Raw genomic sequence first — 20,589 nt, forward strand, 5'->3', positions numbered from 1 at the left:
ATGTTTAGGATAAGCGCTCAGAGGGGAGCATTTAGGGGTCTTGCTCAGGGACACTTCGACACAGACCAGGGCCAGGAGGCAAACCTGCCTACTCACTAAGCTACGGCCTTACTCTCTCTCTCTCTCTCTCTCTCTCTCTCTCTCTCTCTCTCTCTCTCTCTCTCTCCTCTCTCTCACTCTCTCACACACACACACACACACACACACACACACACACACACACACACACACACACACACACACACACACACACACACACACACACACACACACACACACACACACACACACACACACAGATGTAGACAGACACAGGTGTGTAGTGACTCACTGGAGTTGTCGAAGGGGACCTGTGTACAGCTGTCAGGGTGTCCAGGCCAGGGACAGTAGTAGACGGCTCCAGCCTCCATGATGCCAGGCTGGGAGGTGTTCGCCTTGGGAGCCCCTACCAACACACTCATACTGACACGCGCACACACACACACACACACACACACACACACACACACACACACACACACACACACACACACACACACACACACACACACACACACACACACACACACACACACACACACACACACAAAGTATACGGTCACAGACATGGTAACCCAAACATGACACAGAGAAATTACATTCTCTGTACAATTTTCCATGTAGGCATTTAGCAGATGCTCTTATCCAGAGGGACTTAGAGTACAAGTGTACAGGAAACATACATTCCACAAAGAAACACAGCAGTGTGTGTGTGTACCTGTGTGCGTGCGTGCGTGCGTGCGTGCGTGCGTGCGTGCGTGCGCGTGCGTGCGTGCGTGTGCGTACCATTGTGCGTGCATGTGTGTCTAGTGCATAATTGAATTGTTGACATTTTGGTGTAAATGCACTGGTTACATTTGCCGGATTTTGCTATGTCGATTTATTTTCCAATTACACTGCTGATTTCCATGTTTATTTATTCTATAATCTATACTATATTACATGCTAATCTATTCTCTTCTGCCAAGTTCTGATGTGTTTTGTTCTGTACAGTATATGCAGCAACAGAAAGGTGCATTGTTCCCCTCTTCTCTGCTTCTATTAACTTCTATACACACAGCAAAACAAGTGACCAGGCTTTCTCTATTTGCTATTTCAACTGACTTCAGTTAATGTCTCTTATTCCATACAGGTAGCTGAATTGGATTACACGGACATGGTGGCCTTTGGGCTACTTATGGGACAAAATAAACAACAACTCATCATAATATATTCAGGACTCTAAATCCAGTGGTGGAAAAAGTGCTCAAATGTTTTACTTAAGTAAAAGTATCAATACTGCAATGTAGAAATACTCTGTTAAGTAAAAGTCCGGAATTCAAAATGTACTTGAATAAAAGTACAAAAATATTGGTATCAAAATGTACTTAAAGTAGAAAGTGTAAAGTAGGCTACTCATTATGCAGAGTGACTCATTTCACAAGCTTTCAAATGTATAAAATGTATACAAATATTTAGAAAATTGCAGATCTACAAGCTTGTGAGTTTGTAGATCGGCTATTTTCAAATGGCCGAAATAGGGCTGAAGTGGGTATGTATGTTTTGTAATAATAATCAAAATCTACAAAGTAACTAGTAACAATAGAGGGTTTTTTCAAATAATTGCAGTGGAGTAAAAAGTACAATATTTGCCTCTGAGATGTAGTGAAGTAGAAGTAAAAGTACAGAAAATTGGGAATACTCCAGTAAAGTAAAAAAACACCTCAAAATTGTACTTAAGTACAGTAGCCTACTTGAGTAAATGTACTTAGTTACAGTACTTGAGTAAATCTACTTAGTTACTTTACTCTAAATCCAATCCAACTTCTCCATCCATGTGCTTAGTTCGTCAGATCTACACTCACGTGTTGCTGTCGGCAGTAGGCTGATAGAAGTCCAGAGAGTAGCCGAAGTAGCTCCCCTCCGGCCCGCGGTACACGGTGGGCCGCTCCGCCTGCAGGTTGAAGGCTCGGACCCAGGTCAGCACCGAGAGGAACCGGACCACTGACCACAGCCACGATGATGGAGCAACACAGCGGCGGCCCCTGAGCCGCTCCATCATCCCCGCACACACACACACACACACGCACGCACGAACGCACACGTGCACACTCACTCACGCACGCGCGCGCACACACTACCCCTGCTGCCAAGAAGACCGATGAACAGGCTACTGGTGCGTCCCACCACAATTATCCGTCCAGAGAAAAGGGGGTGAGAGAGGAAAGCTGCCAAGACGGACGAATATAGTGCCTCCCACCACAATTATCAGTCCAGGAGAGAGAGAGAGAGAGAGAAAGAGAGAGAGAGAGAGAGAGAGAGAGAGAGAGAGAGAGGGGGGGGGGCAGAAAGAGAGAGAGAGAGAGAGAGAGAGAGAGAGAGAGAGGATGTAGAGAGAGAAAAAAGAGAGCGCGCAGGTGAGGCGGGTTGTGTTGTCTCTCCTCCTGTCTCTCCACACCGCTGTGTGTAATTCAGTCAGTCAGTCAGTCAGTCAGTCAACAGGCTCTCCTCTCTTCCATGTGCTCCGGTAAAGCTCCCGCAAACAACTTCTAATCTTCTCCTCCTCCTCCTCCAAAGACCACCAGTTCCTCCTGTTAGTTACGACCACCGTCCACCGCTCTGCTCTCCTGGTCTGCAAGTCTCCATATGCGCCTCTCTGCTGCTGCTGCTGCTGCCCTCCCTCCAAGCACAACTTTACCCCCGCCTCACCGTCTCACCGTGTATTGCGCGCGCTTGTGTGTGTGTGTGTGTGTGTGTGTGTGTGTGGGGGGGGGGGGGGGGGTGCACACACACGCGCGCGCGTGTGCACGTGCGTGGAGTAGGCTACAGTAACAGACCACATCAGAGCGCGCGTCATCGGGGCCCCGTTCCTTTTATGGCAAAGAGGTAATTTTCTGTTGCCGCCGTTTTGATCCAGAGACATTATTATAAATGGTTTGAAGCGGACTTTTTACGAGCGACATCTGACTTGCAGGTCGGCGGGGAAATTAACGGACGTGCACGCGGACGCACGCATGAATTAATTATTATTCTATATTTTGTGTACTGTGTCTGACAGTCTCACACACACTCAAATACACACACGCACGCACAGACACACACTTCTCTCTCGCTCACGCACGCACGTACTCGCGCGCACACACACACGCACACAGGCAGGCAGGCAGGCATGCAGGTTAATATTACAGACCCCAACCTTCTTGGGTTTTCTCTTTATTAGACCATTGCCTCTGACCGCGCCGTTAAAACCGGGCGCGCGTTTCCTTCCGTTGGGAATAATCACTTGTAATTATGTCAGTAATTATTATGTCGTTTTATGGCAGAAAATCTCCAAGCTAGAACTTTAACACTGGTCTGCACTCTGTCTCTGACTCTGCACTGCTTATTCAGGCTGCTTGGCTGAGCTAGCTTCTAAACAGCCTGAGGTGGAGGTAGAACATCTTGTTGAAAGGATTTTATATGAAAAACTGAAGTTTTAATAAGGCTTGCTTGGACTTGTTAAAGCACATTGAAATACAAAAGACTTCTGGATATGTATCTGATCTAAGTCTGCATGTCAGAGTAGGCTACCATCCTGGATCAACACATGGACCCAACTGAGGATGTTATACTGTGTGTGTGTGTGTGTGTGTGTGTGTGTGTGTGTGTGTGTGTGTGTGTGTGTGTGTGTGTGTGTGTGTGTGTGTGTGTGTGTGTGTGTGTGTGTGTGTGTGTGCGTGCGTGCGTGCGTGCGTGCGTGCGTGCGTGCGTGCGTGTGTGTGTGTGTAAGAGACACACAGACAGACAGAGAGAGAGAGAGAGAGAGAGAGAGAGAGAGCAAGAGAGAGAGAGAGAGAGAGAGAGAGAGAGGGGGGAGGCAGTTAGTTGTGTGAGCGAGAGAGAGAGAGAGAGAGAGAGAGAGAGAGAGAGCAAGAGAGAGAGAGAGAGAGAGAGAGAGAGAGAGAGAGAGAGGGGGGAGGCAGTTAGTTGTGTGAGCGAGAGAGAGAGAGAGAGAGAGAGAGAGAGAGAGAGAGAGAGAGAGGGGGGGAGGCAGTTAGTTGTGTGAGCGAGAGAGAGAGAGAGAGAGAGAGAGAGAGAGAGAGAGAGAGAGAGAGAGAGAGAGAGAGAGAGAGAGAGAGAGAGAGAGAGAGGGGGGAGGCAGTTAGTTGGTTTCACACACTGGTCTTTTTTCTCACCGCTGTTTGACAAACACTGGCAGAGTTCCTGCCAGGTCCTCAACCTGCTGTTTGATTTAAACAACGCTTTATGGACCAGATTACGACCACATTAAAAAACCTCAACGCGCATAAGAGAGAATGTAGAGAGATGTGTGTGTGGTGTGTGTGTGTGTGTGTGTGTGTGTGTGTGTGTGTGTGTGTGTGTGTGTGTGTGTGTGTGTGTGTGTGTGTGTGTGTGTGTGTGTGTGTGTGTGTGTGTGTGTGTGTGTGTGTGTGTGTGTGTGTGTGTGTGTGTGCGTGCGTGCGTGTGTGTGTGTGTGAGAGAGAGAGAGAGAGAGAGAGAGAGACGCATGGAGAGAAAAGGAGGATAAAGGCTGGCGCGCGTGTGTGTGTGTGTGTGTGTGTGTGTGTGTGTGTGTGTGTGTGTGTGTGTGTGTGTGTGTGTGTGTGTGTGTCTGATTCCACTCAATCAGAGTAACAGAAACACTCATTCTTTATCAATATTATGTTAAATTGAATTTAAGTGAATTTAAGTGAATTTAAGTGAATTGAGGGAGAGGCACTGAGGCAGAGAGAGACAGATAACTAGAGGATAGAGACAGACTGTCATAGATTGTTGCTATCATGCTATCAATGATATGAACCAGCTGAAAGAGAGAGAGAGAGAGGAGTGAGAGGGATAGAGAAAAATACTTAGAGACAGTTACAGAATGTCATAGATTGTTGTACAGCTGTTAGACTGTACTACTATCAGCTAGTTTGATATGAACCAGCTGAAGAGAGAGAGGGAGAAAGAGAGAAAGAGTGACACAGAGAGAGAGAGGTAGACCAGTGTGTTTGAGTGACCTTGAACTGCCAGATGGTAAACTTATACCAGTTTACCAGTCCTCTCCACCCCTCCCACTGTGTCTGCCCTTCCCCTTACCTTCCCTCCCTCCATCAACCCTTGATTTTAGTTTCTCTCCTCATTTCTCTCTGTCCCTTTTGCTCTCTTCTCGTTTTCCTATGTCACATATATGCTTAGAGAGAGAGAGAGAGAGAGAGAGAGAGAGAAAGAGAGAGAGAGAGAAAGAGAGAGAGAGAGAGAGAGAGAGAGAGAGAGATGAAACAGAGAAAGGGGTCCTGGTCTCTCTCAGTTCTGATGAATAAAAGTTCACATGCATCAGATGAGATAAGACACAGTGCTCTCTTTCTCCGTTTTTGGTACAGAGTGCCGAGCAGGCCTGTCCTGGAATACCGCTGACCCGATGGACTTCACACTGGACAATGCACTTCCTTGGGTCGTCAGGAATACATCCGCCAAGCCTGAAGTCGATCGGATGAACAGTTCTGGAGATAAGCAAAGGACAGACAGACAGACAGACATGTACAGATATTCCTGTAATTTATAGATGTCTCTCTCCCTTTCTATGTCTCTGTTTTTATCTCTCTCTCTGTGGTATACGTCTCTTTCATATTTATGCTCGAACAGTATTTGCCAGGACAGTGTGGTTGTGTGTGTGTGTGTGTGTGTGTGTGTGTGTGCGCACGCACGTGCACAGCTCAGGCATTTTGTAGATGGTTCAACCATCTGCTATTGTTTTATGCACTCTCACCATCCAGTAAGCACACACACACACACACACACACACACACAGATCACATTTCCAGGAACACAAACACACACATACACTCTCTCCCGTGATTATCAGATGACCCTGTGTGTTAGAATGTGAATATTTGTTTGATCCCCACGCAAGCGCCGCGCACGCACGCACGCACGCACACCCACACCCCCACCCCTCAGAGTTCTTTATCATGTACAGTACCAGCAGCAGGTGTTCAAATCAGCTGATTGCACTAATTAGCACACCTAATTAAAACTCAGCCCTCCATCATATATGACAGGATTATTACTGGTCACTGTGGGTAGGGGGTAAAACATTGCATTACACAAGTAATGCATTATGTAATAACATTACTTTCATGAGTAATGATTCATCACCCTATGCCATGGGTGACAGGTTACTTTTAAAGGGTAATGTTATCATTACTACATTTATCAAAAAATATGTAGAAGGATTCTTTGACCACTTTCAACCTGCTCTGTTTTGGCAGGGGCGGATCCTGGGTCCATGGGCCCCTGGGTCTGAGACTGCCTCAGGGCTCCAATGTGAACCCCTACAAATCATATCAGGGGTGTGGCAAAGTGTGAACTAACACAGTTATGACCCTGGCAACATACAGTATCTTATAGTCCAGGTGTGTAAGATGTTTAGTAGGCTACTGCTAATGAGACACAACATCAGTAGAATGTGTTTGGGAACAGACGCCATGCGACAAAACACATACAATGCATTATGTTTTAGTCATTTGGAATGGGAAATGTATTTGTCTAATTCATTAGTAACAACAATGCAGCGAACAAACAGAGAGCAATTGGGAAGACATCTCATCTCATGACAAAACACAAATCATTTGACAAGACTTCTCCTGCCAAAAATGCTCCTGCTCCTTTTACAACAAATTAACTACACAAATAGCGCTCAATGCAGTTTGTTTTGTTAAAGTTGCTCAAATATAACACATTACTTGGTACAGAAAGTAAGTGTAACTTACTATATTACTTTTAATTGGAATCAACTCTCCTACTGGTTTTAGTTTTTATAGAAGATGGCTTCATAGTCTCTACTAGAAGAATGCAGAGAGCTAAGCACTGATTTACAAATACACAAACACCCACAGTCCCATTGAGACTCTATTAGAGCACCCAGTCACAGATTAGACCAACATCCTTTCTCCATTAGTCGCGTCCATTAGACACACACCCAGTTATTACTGCTCTCTCTCTCTCTCTCACACACACACACACACACACACACACACACACACACGTGGACGCGCACACGCACATGAAGTTAAGTGTTCTTAGTCAGGGATAATTATTTACATGGTAGTGAGTGCCTGTACTTATGTATGATTTGTGTATAGATAAAAATGAAGTGATGTGATGTAACCTGAAGACAGCAGTGTCCTTACTAGCCACCTGACAGTTTAGCTTTAATAACTGCGTTTACTTATGATCAAATAATCTATATCATAATATTTTTAAGCACTTAGATTTAGTCTATTCTTTCTGTAAGGTCTCTGCAACTGTTGGAATAAAATGGAATGAAAGTGACAATTGTTTTAAAGGAGGAGTTCACCCAAAAAATGACTTATTTTCTATCAATTACACACCCCATAAAGCCTAGATTTCATGGATTTATTTTTGTTTTTGTGGCATTCCTAAGACAATAATTTGATGACCGTGTGTATTTCCGGTAGGAGACACAAATCAGCTACTTTGTGTCTCCTACCGGATACATTAGCCGGTAGGAGACGGGAATCAAATTATTAGCTTAGGAATGCCACAAAAACAAAAAAGAATCCATGGATTCAAGGCTTCATAGGGTGTGCAATTGATAGAAAATAAGTCATTTTTTGGGTGAACTCCTCCTTTAATAACCTTTTTGTAGTGAATAATAATACAGACTATCAATTTAGTTTATTTTCTCCAAACCTTTTCCCAGTGTTCTGCCCCACTGTGGCTTTTAATGGAAGTATCAATTGTCTGTTTTTACTGTTGGTTTTATTAATACTAGACCATACCCGGTCGACGCATCCGTGGGGGGATATGCGCACATGATCTGGCAACCCGGGAGGCAGTTCGTCCCATAGCTGGGCAGCCCCGTAACCATGGCGACAGTGTTTTACACTAAAACGCTAATAAGAAGCTGAGATTTGATTAAATTGAAAAACGGGCTTCACAGTTAAGTTCAGATGGTAATGGTCAATGGCTGTGTGCAAAATCAGAGCAATTGCTCCAGCCACTGAGGAGAACCGGGTAGCTTCACGTACTCACGTACTCACCTACTCACCACTACAGACAGAGGTTACTAGAATTATAGTAGGACTAGACCATACCCGGTCGACGCATCCGTGGGGGGATATGCGCACATGATCTGGCAACCCGGGAGGCAGTTCGTCCCATAGCTGGGCAGCCCCGTAACCATGGCGACAGTGTTTTACACTAAAACGCTAATAAGAAGCTGAGATTTGATGAAATAGAAAAACGGGCTTCACAGTTAAGTTCAGATGGTAATGGTCAATGGCTGTGTGCAAAATCAGAGCAATTGGTCCAGCCACTGAGGAGAACCGGGTAGCTTCACATACTCACGTACTCACCACTACAGACAGAGGTTACTAGAATTATAGTAGGATAGTAGGATAATGAAAATGAGCATCCTTGAAAAAAATATTAACACTGCATCATGTATCGTTCATTAATAAGGGTCGTTCACACTAAGCACTATAGTTGTAAAAATATAGTTTTAAAATTATTCTAAGTCAAGTGGATGGCAGTCCACGCCACAAGTATAACAAAGACAATGGTGAACAGTGTAAATTAGTTATAGTTATCTATAGTGCTTGGTGTCAACAATGTTTTTCCCTATTTCAAACTTGACCCACTGCTCAGCTCTACTGTGATTTATGATGGTCTGCCACCACAGAGAAGCTGGAACTCAGATCACTGAGAAGTGATAGCTTGGACAATGAAGCTTCATTTATAGTTCCATTGCACAACGGTGCCGCTTGCCAAAAGTAATTGATCTCAAGAAGCTATGCGACATGTTGTTAAGCTTGTAGATCAGTTCTTTTTGGCAAGTGACACCGTTGCACCACAAAGTATAAATCAGGCTTAAGTTGACACCACAGGACTCTGACTGTGTCTGCGGGGAGACAAATGTTTTTGCGGCTGTTTACAGAGAATGAATTAGACACCGTTACCGTCCTGCTAGATTTACTGAACTGCTGATTTACGATCTCGGAGGACGGGTTGAAGGAAATCGTACCCGTTTTGTGTGTTTGAGAGATATCGTTGCCGTCAGGCCGAAACCTTGCATCTCCATATTTCAACTTTCAACAGTTTTTTTTCATAAATTAAAGTCTCACTTCATCATACAAGAGTGTGGCAGAAAAGTAATGAAAATAGATAATCTATACAATACAAGTGAATGTGAACAAGTGAGTAATGAAAGTGGCTATTCACTATTTAAAAAAAAGTTTTAAAAATAAAAACAAAGAAACGGTTTTGGACATACAAGGTTTCTAACCAACAGCAGCGATATGAGTGAGGGTATGAGTGATGTAGTGAAGAGCATGCATTAAAAACAAGTCTTTGTTGTTTAGCAGCTCATGGTGCAACCTGAGGCGGTGGTGGATTCGAGGGGGGTCATGTCTCACAACATATTTATGGTCTGAGGGATCGCAGAGTCACAGGCCTACAACCTGAAAAAACACTCACGCACAATAAAACACCACCGCTTCCATTTCAACAAAAAGAACAGGTTTTAATTACAGAACATTGGGAGTGTGGTAATAAATACATGAGGACATTGGTCACATCCTGTTGTGACACATACAGCGCATACACACAGACACACACACACACGTGCATGTACCATACACACATATGGCATCCTGTAAACTGGCCTTAGCTGGAACTTGATGGGATGAACTGCGTTTATCTGCCTGCAGGTTGGTCCCTTTACTCTGTAAACACATGGAACGGCATCGTTTCATTTATTCTTAGTAGCGTGCCGGCGTGGTGCACCGAAAATTGCCGATTTACAAGCTCACAGCACGTTGGTGCATCAGTGGTGTTGTTGTGAGCACATAGATAGGCTATGTTCAGCATGGAACACGGGCGTGCAACTAAATCAGGTTTATATGTGTGTGTGTTGGCCTCTATGCATGTCTGTGTGGTTTTGTATGCACGCCCATAGGTAGATGTGTGTGTTTGTCTGCATATCCGTGCATAACCCTGTGTGTATGTCCTTTTGTAACTGTATGTGAGTGCATCTCTATGAGGGTATGTGTGTGTGTTGTTGTCCCAATGGACAGCTTTGGTCAGCGTTGTCCCCAGTCCTGTAGCAGTAGCAGTACAGTTCACCCAACATGTGACTGACTTACATTCAAACCCGGCTTGTCCTCAAAAGCCACTTGTTCCTGCACCAGTGAGCTCAACGATAATCACTTAAATAAAGAGGAAATACTGTGGTGATTAATGTACAGTCAGTGGTTCTCAAACCTTTTCCATGTCAAGGTACCCCCCAATTGTATGTATTTGACCTCCATCTGAAAATATTTTGTGCCAGGGACCCCCCAGAAGAGAAGATTTGTGTAAAAGAATTCCAAATTATTCAAAACTAGCAGATGCACAGTAGAAGCTCACAGTGCGTCACAGTGACTTTGTGATGCACTTTATCCATACAATATGGGCAAAGTGGTTAAAATTATTGTGATGCTATTTTAACAACAGTTTTGCTGGGGACCCCCTGGAACTAAACCAATGACCCCTGGGGGTCCCCGGAGCCCACTTTGAGAACCACTGATGTACAGTTAGCTGATCTAGCACCAGTGAGCTCACGATAATCACTTAAATAATATGAATACTGTGGTAATTAAAGGTACAGTTAACGGCGCCCATTAAACGCAAACTTTGTGTCCCAGACCAACTGGTCCATCTGCTGTGTGTCTGTGGCTCAGAGAGACAAACCCAGACCAGAACAATACAGTCCACTCTCTAGTCTACTGTATGGAGAAGACATGAGACCTGCTGGACCCAGATCAGTTAGATGAAGAAATAGGAGATGCTATGTTAGGCTATTAACCACTTATGCTGGGGGGGAACATTCAGAAATAGCCGATCACACAGCTTGCAGATCTGCTATTTCTGCTGAAGAGATTTTGTGTAGATGGAAACAAGAGCAGACCAAGTACCGTTGCAATTCAGGTCTGTTTCACTAAGAATAGAGGGTTGAAGTGGTTAAAACCTGAATCCAACCTGAATGTCAGATTGTGGACGTTAACACCTCCCCGAAGTTCAGAACACACTGAACACACTGGGAAGTGTTATGTCAGATCTCCCCGTTCTCCTCACAATATAGGTCGATGATTATTCAGGTAAGAAATTTGGCATGACAGCCTTTTTACAACTTGTCATTTGTAAGCATGTTCAAAAGGTCACCAGTTATGACCAATGCCACTGCTCTGGGTACAGCAGGCGACAGACCAACAGTCATAGTCTTGAATTAAACAGGGGTTTTCTGGATACGGAAAACCTCGAAAAGCGTTTGCGCCCACCCATCTGACCACTTAACAGCGGTCAGATTACGTGGTCAGATGGGTGGGCCGTGTGGATTTCCAGAACATCAATCAATCGATTGATATTCCCGGGTTGGATCAGAAAATGTACCATTATTTATTTTTGTTACATTTATTTCTTTAAATATTTATCAATATAATCTTAGAGTTTTGCCAATTATTTGGGGGCCCACTTACAATATCCTCATTCCTCACGGCCCACAGGTTGAGAATCGCTGCTTTAATACATTGTCACTTTATTAACCACTTAAACCCCAGCATCCGTATTGTGGGGAAAGCTTTAGCTGAAAACCGATCGACAAGCTCACAACGCGACGCAACGTGAGCTTGTCGATCTGCTATTTTCAGCGAAAGCTTTCCCCACAATAACACAAAATACACTAGTGTTGAGCCCTGAGGGACTCCGGTTACCCATATGGGGTTTAAGTGGTTAAGCACCATGCGTGTTCCAGTCCAAGACGTGCGTGCCGTACAGACCGACAAGAGCCAACAAATGGTAACCATGAGTGCTCGTTTATATGCGTGTGTGTGTGTGTGTGTGTGTGTGTGTGTGTGTGTGTGTGTGTGTGTCTGTCAGAGGTTTGCAGTGAGTGAGTAAGTGAGAATGTCTCTCAAACTTGTCCGGTGAACTTGTAAACTGTCTCCGTTTCTCAGAACGATCCTTTATGTGTGTTTATGTGTTCCTCAGAATGTCCCAAGAGTGTGGCAGTGTGTCTGTGTGTGTGTGTGTGTGTGTGTGTGTGTGTGTGTGTGTGTGTTGGTCTCAGTCTTTTGACACCTGCTGACCTATTAGAGAGCTGGTCTGCAGCGTAGGGTGGGGGTGGGGGTGGGGGTGGGGGTGGGGGGGGTTGGGGGGAATGTTGCATATAGACACATGCACATACACACACAGAGGGTTTCAAACTTTTTGACAAATTCTCTGTTCAACTCATACACCCACACAAACACTCTGTCACACACACACACACACACACACACACACACACAGACACACCAACAGGCTTAGTGTGCAGTGTTAGTTGAGTGAGGGAGAGTGCTGGGTGCTCCACAGCAGTTCAATGTACGGCCACTTGGTCTGCAGACAGCGTTTGACAGGAGTGTCATCTGTCCTCAGCACGGGGTCCTCAAAACCCAGGATCACTGCTGTCCCCTCTACGTACTGGACCTGAACACAGGGACACAGAGACACACATTAAACCCAGATCACTGCTGTCCCCTCTACGTACTGGACCTGAACACAGAGACACACATTAAACCCAGGATCACTGCTGTCCCCTCTACGTACTGGACCTGAACACAGAGACACACATTAAACCCAGGATCACTGCTGTCCCCTCCACTGCACGTACTGGACCTGAACAGAGAGGCACAGAGACACACATTAAACCCAGATCACTGCTGTCCCATCTACGTACTGGACCTGAACACAACACAGAGACACACATTAAACCCAGGATCACTGCTGTCCCATCTACTGTACGTACTGGACCTGAACACAGGGACACAGAGACACACATTAAACCAAGATCACGGTTGTCCCCTCTTGCCTGATTCATGTTTAGTCCCATGCTGGTGTCACGCACAGAAAATAGCAGATTTACAAGCTCACAACGCGTCACGCAGCAACGCATAGTGAGCTTATAGATTGTCCATTTTTGGTGCGTGTCATACGCGTGCAACAAAATCCCAGTTCACACCCATGATTTGGAACGCAACTAGTTACAACTTGCAAACAGTCGCAAGAAATTGCAGCGGTCTGAATTGACCCGTTGCAGGTCAGTGCAGTTTTGGGATAATGTTGCAAGTGGTTCCAATTTGTGACTAGTTGCGTTGCGAATCATTGGACTGGGCTAGGTAATAAGTCAGGGTTGTACAACCTGGAACTGACCGAAGACACACAAAACATAAGTAGGTCAGGATGGTTTGAACACAGGTAAAGTCTTATGCCAGCTGTTTTGGAGGAACCCGTCTGTCACTCACTTCCTCTAGAGAGGAGTTAGAGGTCGGATGCAACTGGATGGAGGGTTGCATGGGTGACAGGCACACACACACACGCACACACGTCTTTAAAGTGCTTTGTTTTTTCCACAGGACTACCTGTGAATGCAGGAATGCCGCCCCCCCACCCCACACACACATGCACGCCACGCACACACACTGCTGCAGGGTCCTGTCAGCACGTCTGATATTCTCATCTGGAACTTCAGGTATGGGAATGGAAATGCTATCAGTAGCTAATAGGTGCCTTGCTGCTGTTTGGTGTGTGTGTGTGTGTGTGTGTGTGTGTGTGTGTGTGTGTGTGTGTGTGTGTGTGTGTGCGCGTGCGTGTGTGCTTGTGCATGCGTGCATGTGTTAATGTGGTGTTTGTTGCGGCATTCCTCTTCAACAGTTCAGCCTGTGTAAAATGTCAAGTGTCCGTGTGGATTTACAGAACGGACACAATGTGACAGATAGGTGGACAAATACATGAGAAAACAAAAACAACACTGCTCATCTGGATGGATGGATTAATAGATAGATATGCTGTAGATAGATAGAATGATGGACAGGCGATTAGCTACTGTTTACACTGGTATTATACACTGCGTGTACATATGACTGCTTAGGTGAGAGACAGAGGAAAAACAAGGAATACAAGGCAGAGATGTAGAGCAAGAGAGGGAAAAACAGGATTACCTTCTCATTGTGGTTGGACTGTTTGAGACCATTATAGTGGTAGACAGGAAACGAGTCTGGAATCCCAGAGTCCTGAAACACACACATTAGAATGAGGAATTCTATTCTCTTCTATTTATACATCACAACATTGTTTACAAACTAAGTACACTACAATAACAATAAAGACAGAGGCAAACATAATCACAAAATAAAACAAAAACACATTAGAAATAAGTTATTACACACAAGGATGTATAGAACAATACAGCCATAAACATAATGTAAATAAAAGTTGTCTATTGCAGTAGTAATTGACATGACAGGACACACTTTATATACACACAACACACGCCTGACTTTGTGAGTGTGCCTCTGTTAACTGCGCGTTTGTGCATATTAAGTGTGTGTGTGTGTGTGTGTGTGTGTGTGTGTGCGCGCTAACATGTTTGACAAAGGCAGAGGTAAAACCACACAGACTAACATTCTTGGACAGACAGTCAAACCAACATACCTCAGCCTGCAACCCAACACACTACATTAATCCCACAGGCTTGCGATTAAGTGTGTGTGTGTGTCTGTGTTCGATACGTGTTAAGTGTGTGAGTGTACATGTTTTATACTGTGTGTGTGTGTGTGTGTGTGTGTGTGTGTGTGTGTGTGTGTGTGTGTGTGTGTGTGTTTAAGTTAACTCTAAATCCTCAATTCTTAAAAGAGCCGACGTTACAGAAACGTTTGAACGATGACAGTGAGCCAAGACCTTCTACGCTAGGATGATGTGTGTGTGTTTGTTAAGAGTGTGTGTGTGTATGTGTGAGAGAGAGAATGTCTCATTACTTGTGCTTATGTGCATGTATGTGAAACCCTAACCCTAAGCCCAGTCCCACATGTGTCTGAGTGTGTGTGTGTGTGTGTGTGTGTGTGTGTGTGTGTGTGTGTGTGTGTGTGTGTGTGTGTGTGTGTAATGGTAGTATAATATCGTTGCGGCTGAGGGTCACTCCACTGTTGAGTCCCTAAAGCCCTGATCACTTTAACACACTTCCACTCTCTCTCTCTTCATCTCTCCCTCTCTCCTCCTCCCGCTCTCCACCCGCCTCTCTCTATCTCCTTCCTTTGCTATTCATCTCTCTGCCGTCTCTCTCTCTCTCTGTTTAGCCTCGCTCTCTCTCTCTCTCACATTCCTGTCTTTTTCTCTCTCACTCCATTTCTCTTACTTTGTCTGTCTCTCTCTCTGATCCTTGTTCTAAAAGCCTGTTCTGTTCTGAGCCCCTCCCTGCCTCCAACATGTACTGTACACACACACACACACACACACACACACACACACACACACACAGTTTTGGCACCAAAACCTTTGAATTTATAGACAAATACTGTGTGAGAGAAAGAAAAGCTTGTGCATGCGTGTTAGTAGTGATATGGGCTGTGTAAGTAACAGAATTGATGATGTGATGTGCGTGTTTGCTGTACATGTGTGTTTATTATTTTCCACTGGGAACAGAATCAGAGGCCTGCTGTAGCAAACCTCTGTAAAGGTTCTTCACTGGGGATACATTGTATATTCCTTGTTATACTCACTGTAGATGTACTGTCCAAAAATATGACAACACTGTACATACCTACTGTATATGATTAACTTATCGATAGATCGTCAGACAGACCATAATACGGTGCGACTGTCTGACGATCTATCGATAAGTTCACTACATTTTTATACATATAAAAAATGTTATTCTAAATACTGTACACGTATAACATGTATAGATCATATTCCTCACTATCCACTGTGGATTGACTGCAAATATGCACTCCATACTACTGGGGATAGGTTGTTCATGTTCACTTCGACTCCATCACAGTATACACCCTGCAACTCCTGGGATGTCGAAGTGCAGTAGGCCAAGCAAGACTCTCAATCTACTTAGTTTTTTGGCATCTTATTTTTAATCCCTGTACATCAGTGTTTCCCTCTTTGATTTATATTGATTGCATTTTTTATTGACAATAGATGCATAGAAGATACATGGCCATTTGTACATATCCGGGCTAAAGGATGAAACTTTCCTTGAAGCTTAGATGTTTCTATTTACCCCCATCTGTATCTGTCCTGTGTTTCAGACTATACTGCAATGACAACTGAATTAATTTCCCTCATGGCATCAATAAAGGCCTATCTATAATGCAGTATGGGTAATAGATGCTATTCATCTAAAATGTGGAATGCCCTACCAAAAGGAGTAAAGGAGTGTAAAACCCTACTCACTTTCAAAAATGCCCTAAAGATACACCTTCAGGAGGCTGCAATTCAAAAATGGCCCCTGTCCAAGTCCTAACCTACCCCATGTCCTAACCTAACCTACCCCCCCCCCTCTCTCTTTCTTTTTTTGTACATATTTCTCACCCTTCATACCAGTAACCTGTAAACTGATTGTATGACATTCTGTATAGTAGTGTGTATATCTGTCTGTCTCTTATATGTCATCATGATTTGTGTGCGTGGGGATCTCATCTTAAACAAGCTACGTGCTTAACTGAGCTATCCAGTTTAGTAGACCTTGTATTGCGAATTTGTACTTCCATGTACTGTTATGTACTGTCATGTACTGTTCTCATGTCTTACTAAATAAAGTACATCAATCAATCAATAGACCTAAGGTTGTGATAAGTGTGTGTGTGTGTGTGTGTGTGTGTGTGTGTGTGTGTGTGTGTGTGTGTGTGTGTGTGTGTGTGTGTGTGTGTGTGTTAATATGCTGTATGGATAATATCATTTGGGACGTGTGTATGCGTGTGCGTGAATATGCAGTATGGATAACAATCTGTCATGTAATGTGTGTACATATGAGAAGTCCACCTGCAGTGACCTCATTGATGGTCACCACATGACACACACACCCACCCCCACCCCCACACACACACACACACACACACACACACACACACACACACACACACACACACACACACACGTTACCTGATCAGGGAAGAACTCGAGCAGGAAAGGACTGAGTAGGATTACGCCTAGACCCTCTGGATCCAGTTTACTCTTCATTAGACTCACACTGGGAGAGAGAGAGAAAGAATAAAATATAAAAAACTACACATCCTGAGAAAGCGATAGAGACAGGGGCGGGGGGGTGGGGGGTGGGGTGAAGCGGCAGATTAACAGAAGGCAGGAGATGAGGTTTAAAAAACAATGGGTGGGGCAAGAGAAGGTTCAGAGAAGAGAGGGGGCCATACAGAGAAGGATGACAGGGAGGGAGGATACATGAAAGAGAAGAGGTGTAGAAGGAAATACTTCTAGAATGAGAGAGAGAGAAAGGGAGAGCAGGAATTCGGGATAAGTTAATAAACAGTGGGAGAGAGAGAGAGATGAGCGAGGCATGAAAACGCGCGTGTGATATGGTGTGTGATAAACCAAACCCCTGCTGTGATTGACATCACATCCTCACTTCAACACAACCGACGACATGTGTGTGTCTATGTGTGTGTGTATCTATGCCAAATCTCTCCGACAGTGATTGTATGCGTTACTGTGTGTGATTTTGTGCGTATGTCTGTGCGAGAAAGCAAACCTGTGATTCTACTGTGTGTATATGTTGGTGTCATTCTGTGTTTGAATTCAGGACAGAGTGGTTTGGTGTGTGAATGTTTATGTTGGTACATGTCCATGTGTATGATTCTGTGCGTGTGTGATGTGTACATTTGTGAAAGTGTGCTTTGGTGTGTGCTTGTATTGTACTTGTGTTTGATTTTATGGAATTGTGTGTGTGTGTGTGTGGGGCGGGTGTGTAATTCTTCACTTGCGTATGCCCGTGCGCGTGTGTGTCTTCAGTGAATAGCACAGCGGTACTAAATATACCTCTTTTCAGACATTCCTGTGTGTTAACTCGTAGCTGTGTTATTATTCTTATTTCTCAGTGATAAAACCACGGATCTCATTGGCCTTATAAGGAGAGAAGGCAGACTCATACCCAGACGAGAACATTGAGCTCCATGTAATATGTCAAATAAATGAGCGTTTGGGGGCTGTGGGATGGAGGTGATTGAGGAGTGGTATATCAAATAATTGGCTCCTATTGATGTTTTGAAAATATCGACTTTCTAGACCACCTTCTAGACAAAAGCTAGATAATTAAATGTATATAACCAAGGGGCAGATTTTAAAATGGTCAAAAGTCAGGAATGCACTTTAATTTGGAGGAACTTTAGGGGGAATAAATGTTGGACTTTCATTAAAGTTGTAGGATTTAAATAGTTTGTTACAATGTTTAACTGTCAGATAGGCACACAAATTTAATTAAATATTTAAAGACCCTTTCCCCATGTCCCCTAGTGTGGTTTAAATCCTTAGAATAATCATCTCTGTTCAATAAATATAAATGTCAAGAATGTTTCTTCTCCAAAAAACATCCATAAAAGGAGCTCTACAGTACCTCTATCTTTTCTCTCATTTAGTATTCCAGAATCTATGAATAGGCGATGTAAATATTTAATGCTGTGGAATTTGGGTAATCCAACAAGTATCCGCAGTGATTATCAGAACATTAACACTAAACCCACCGCTGCAAAAACATGAGCCAGTCACTTCCCCATTGACCCATGTGTTGAGGACGGAGGTGTATTGTTTTTGTGTCACTCAACCACGCTGCATACTTCCTCATTGACCAGTCATTATACGCGTAAATGCATGCATTTAGTGATGCTATGATTGGCGTCCACCTGGCCTGGCCTGTGACAGACCGCCAAAGTTGCATTCCTTACGTCAAATCTGGATTAGGTGAATGCTACTGTATGTCTAAAGACAGATTTTGTTGTAAAACACTACATTAATGAGATATGCAGGGTGAAAGAAACTAAGGATTTTCTCAAGGAAGCTACAAAAAGACATTAACTAAACAAAAAACAGAGAATGTCTTTAATATTGACCTATCACTATTGGCTGATGTTTGAAACAAACCCTAGAGCGTGATTTAGTTTTGTGTAGAAGTGTTGTGTTGTCTGGTGTGGTGGTTAGACAGCATGCACGACGTCACAGAGTGACCTATGACATAAAAGGTAGTTGCAGATCAGATGTGCGTGTGAATATTCAGGCTTACAGTATGTTCTTCTGTCTGAAGAGCCCATAATGGATGGAAAACATCCTGCTGGGATTTATTGTAACTCTCAGCTGATGTCTTGCTGATGTGGGGACTGATGCTCTCAAACTACAGTAGCCTCTTGTTTGCATCAAAGGACAGGCATCTGTGAGCCGTTTCCAACACAGTAATATCCACAGCTAATTTAACTCTAAGTGTAAAATGGACTGGTAAGTGTCCGTTTTCACAAGAGTTAAATGAACACTGGATTTGAATGCGTAGCTGTGTTTCGTGACAACATTTTGAACCCTGAAGGGGGAACTGTCTGCACAGTGGTCACACTGGTCTTTGAACTGGAATCAGCTGCACAACGACACACCTTTGAGCTTTTATGGACTCTTTGCTCTTGCTCAGGGACACTTCAGCAGGGCAGCCATGTGGTTCTAACCCAGGTCCTAGTGATTGGAGCTGGTTATCGGCATTGTGGAAAATGAACATCCAGAGGCTGCTCTCGTTTGACTTGGCAATAAAATTCGATATCACCGTTACGCCTCGCTCCACAAAACTTATAGATCCCTATTGCGCGTATGGAAAATCCGATCACTTGTCTGCATTTCTCCTCACCGCGTATAGACAGAAACGTACAGTAGGTTTTAAGAAACCAGTTTTAAAAAGGTGCACTGCTGCTTCGACAGTATGGATTGGCAAGTTATTTGTGATATAAAGGACTATGCAGATACTGTCAACTGCTTTCTTGCGGGGAAAACAGGACTCTTTTCTTCTATTCTGCCTTAAGGTGTCATAACTCGGAAAAATATACTTTCTTTGTTTCTTTGCTCAATAGCAACCAAAGTTACATCCACTTTCGGTCATTAGAAGATCAACAAACATAACTCGTTGAACAAATGTATTAATTTCACCAACAGCAATTCAAGTATTTCCACTGTTGATTGCAGTCTAGCACTGAAACTTATAGCCATGTTTTTTTGTTGTTTTGACCTTTTTCTCTTTCTGCATGTCTGCTGTTTGAGCTCACCACACTGACGTCACTTCATATGACAACTATGATTTGTTTGTCAACAATTATTCAAATAAAGAATAACGCACATTGTTTCTTGGTGCTGAGCCAAACTACAAAAACATAATCATGAAAAAATGGGGGCTCGCAACTCACTTTAAAATGCTCCAATTGTATTCACAGCAGCAATATACGACGTTTCGACCTTGTGGTCTTTTTCAAGTAAAGTATGACAACAATTACCCATAGACATATTAAGAGAACCAATTACCCAACGTCAGGGCCCAAAGCTATATATCTGCTGTAAATATATTGTCACTGCTTTATAAAACAATAATAATAAAAAATCCCTCTACTATTTTGACTACTGCCACAGTATAAACTAGTGTTTATAGTAGTCTAATAGTTGCAGTAGTGTACACAACATTACTGACTATAGTACTAAACTGATTTGAACCATACAGACAGGGACAGGGAG

General features: G+C 43.8%; 2 protein-coding genes across 3 annotated transcripts in view; both read right to left on the reverse strand.

Annotated features, from left to right (window-relative positions):
* The window catches only part of itga8 (integrin, alpha 8), a 93,370-nt gene extending 90,712 nt beyond the window's left edge, over window positions 1-2,658 (reverse strand). For both annotated transcript variants that reach the window (XM_084051848.1, XM_084051847.1), the window contains exons 1-2: window positions 1,884-2,658; window positions 332-462 (exon numbers count right to left, since the gene is read on the reverse strand). In XM_084051848.1, coding sequence (XP_083907974.1) covers window positions 332-462; window positions 1,884-2,080 — 328 coding nt within the window. In that variant the 5' untranslated portion in view covers window positions 2,081-2,658. The remainder of the gene's footprint in view (window positions 1-331; window positions 463-1,883) is intronic.
* A 6,874-nt stretch (window positions 2,659-9,532) lies between these two features.
* Window positions 9,533-20,589, reverse strand: part of mindy3 (MINDY lysine 48 deubiquitinase 3) — an 82,582-nt gene continuing 71,525 nt past the window's right edge. The window contains exons 14-16 of the mRNA XM_084052869.1: window positions 16,990-17,077; window positions 14,040-14,111; window positions 9,533-12,528 (exon numbers count right to left, since the gene is read on the reverse strand). Of these exons, the coding sequence (XP_083908995.1) occupies window positions 12,379-12,528; window positions 14,040-14,111; window positions 16,990-17,077 (310 nt within the window). The 3' untranslated portion in view covers window positions 9,533-12,378. The remainder of the gene's footprint in view (window positions 12,529-14,039; window positions 14,112-16,989; window positions 17,078-20,589) is intronic.

This window comes from Gymnoscopelus microlampas (genome assembly GCF_963454915.1).
Source record: "Gymnoscopelus microlampas genome assembly, chromosome: 3".
In the NCBI taxonomy this organism is placed as follows: Eukaryota; Metazoa; Chordata; class Actinopteri; order Myctophiformes; family Myctophidae; genus Gymnoscopelus; species Gymnoscopelus microlampas.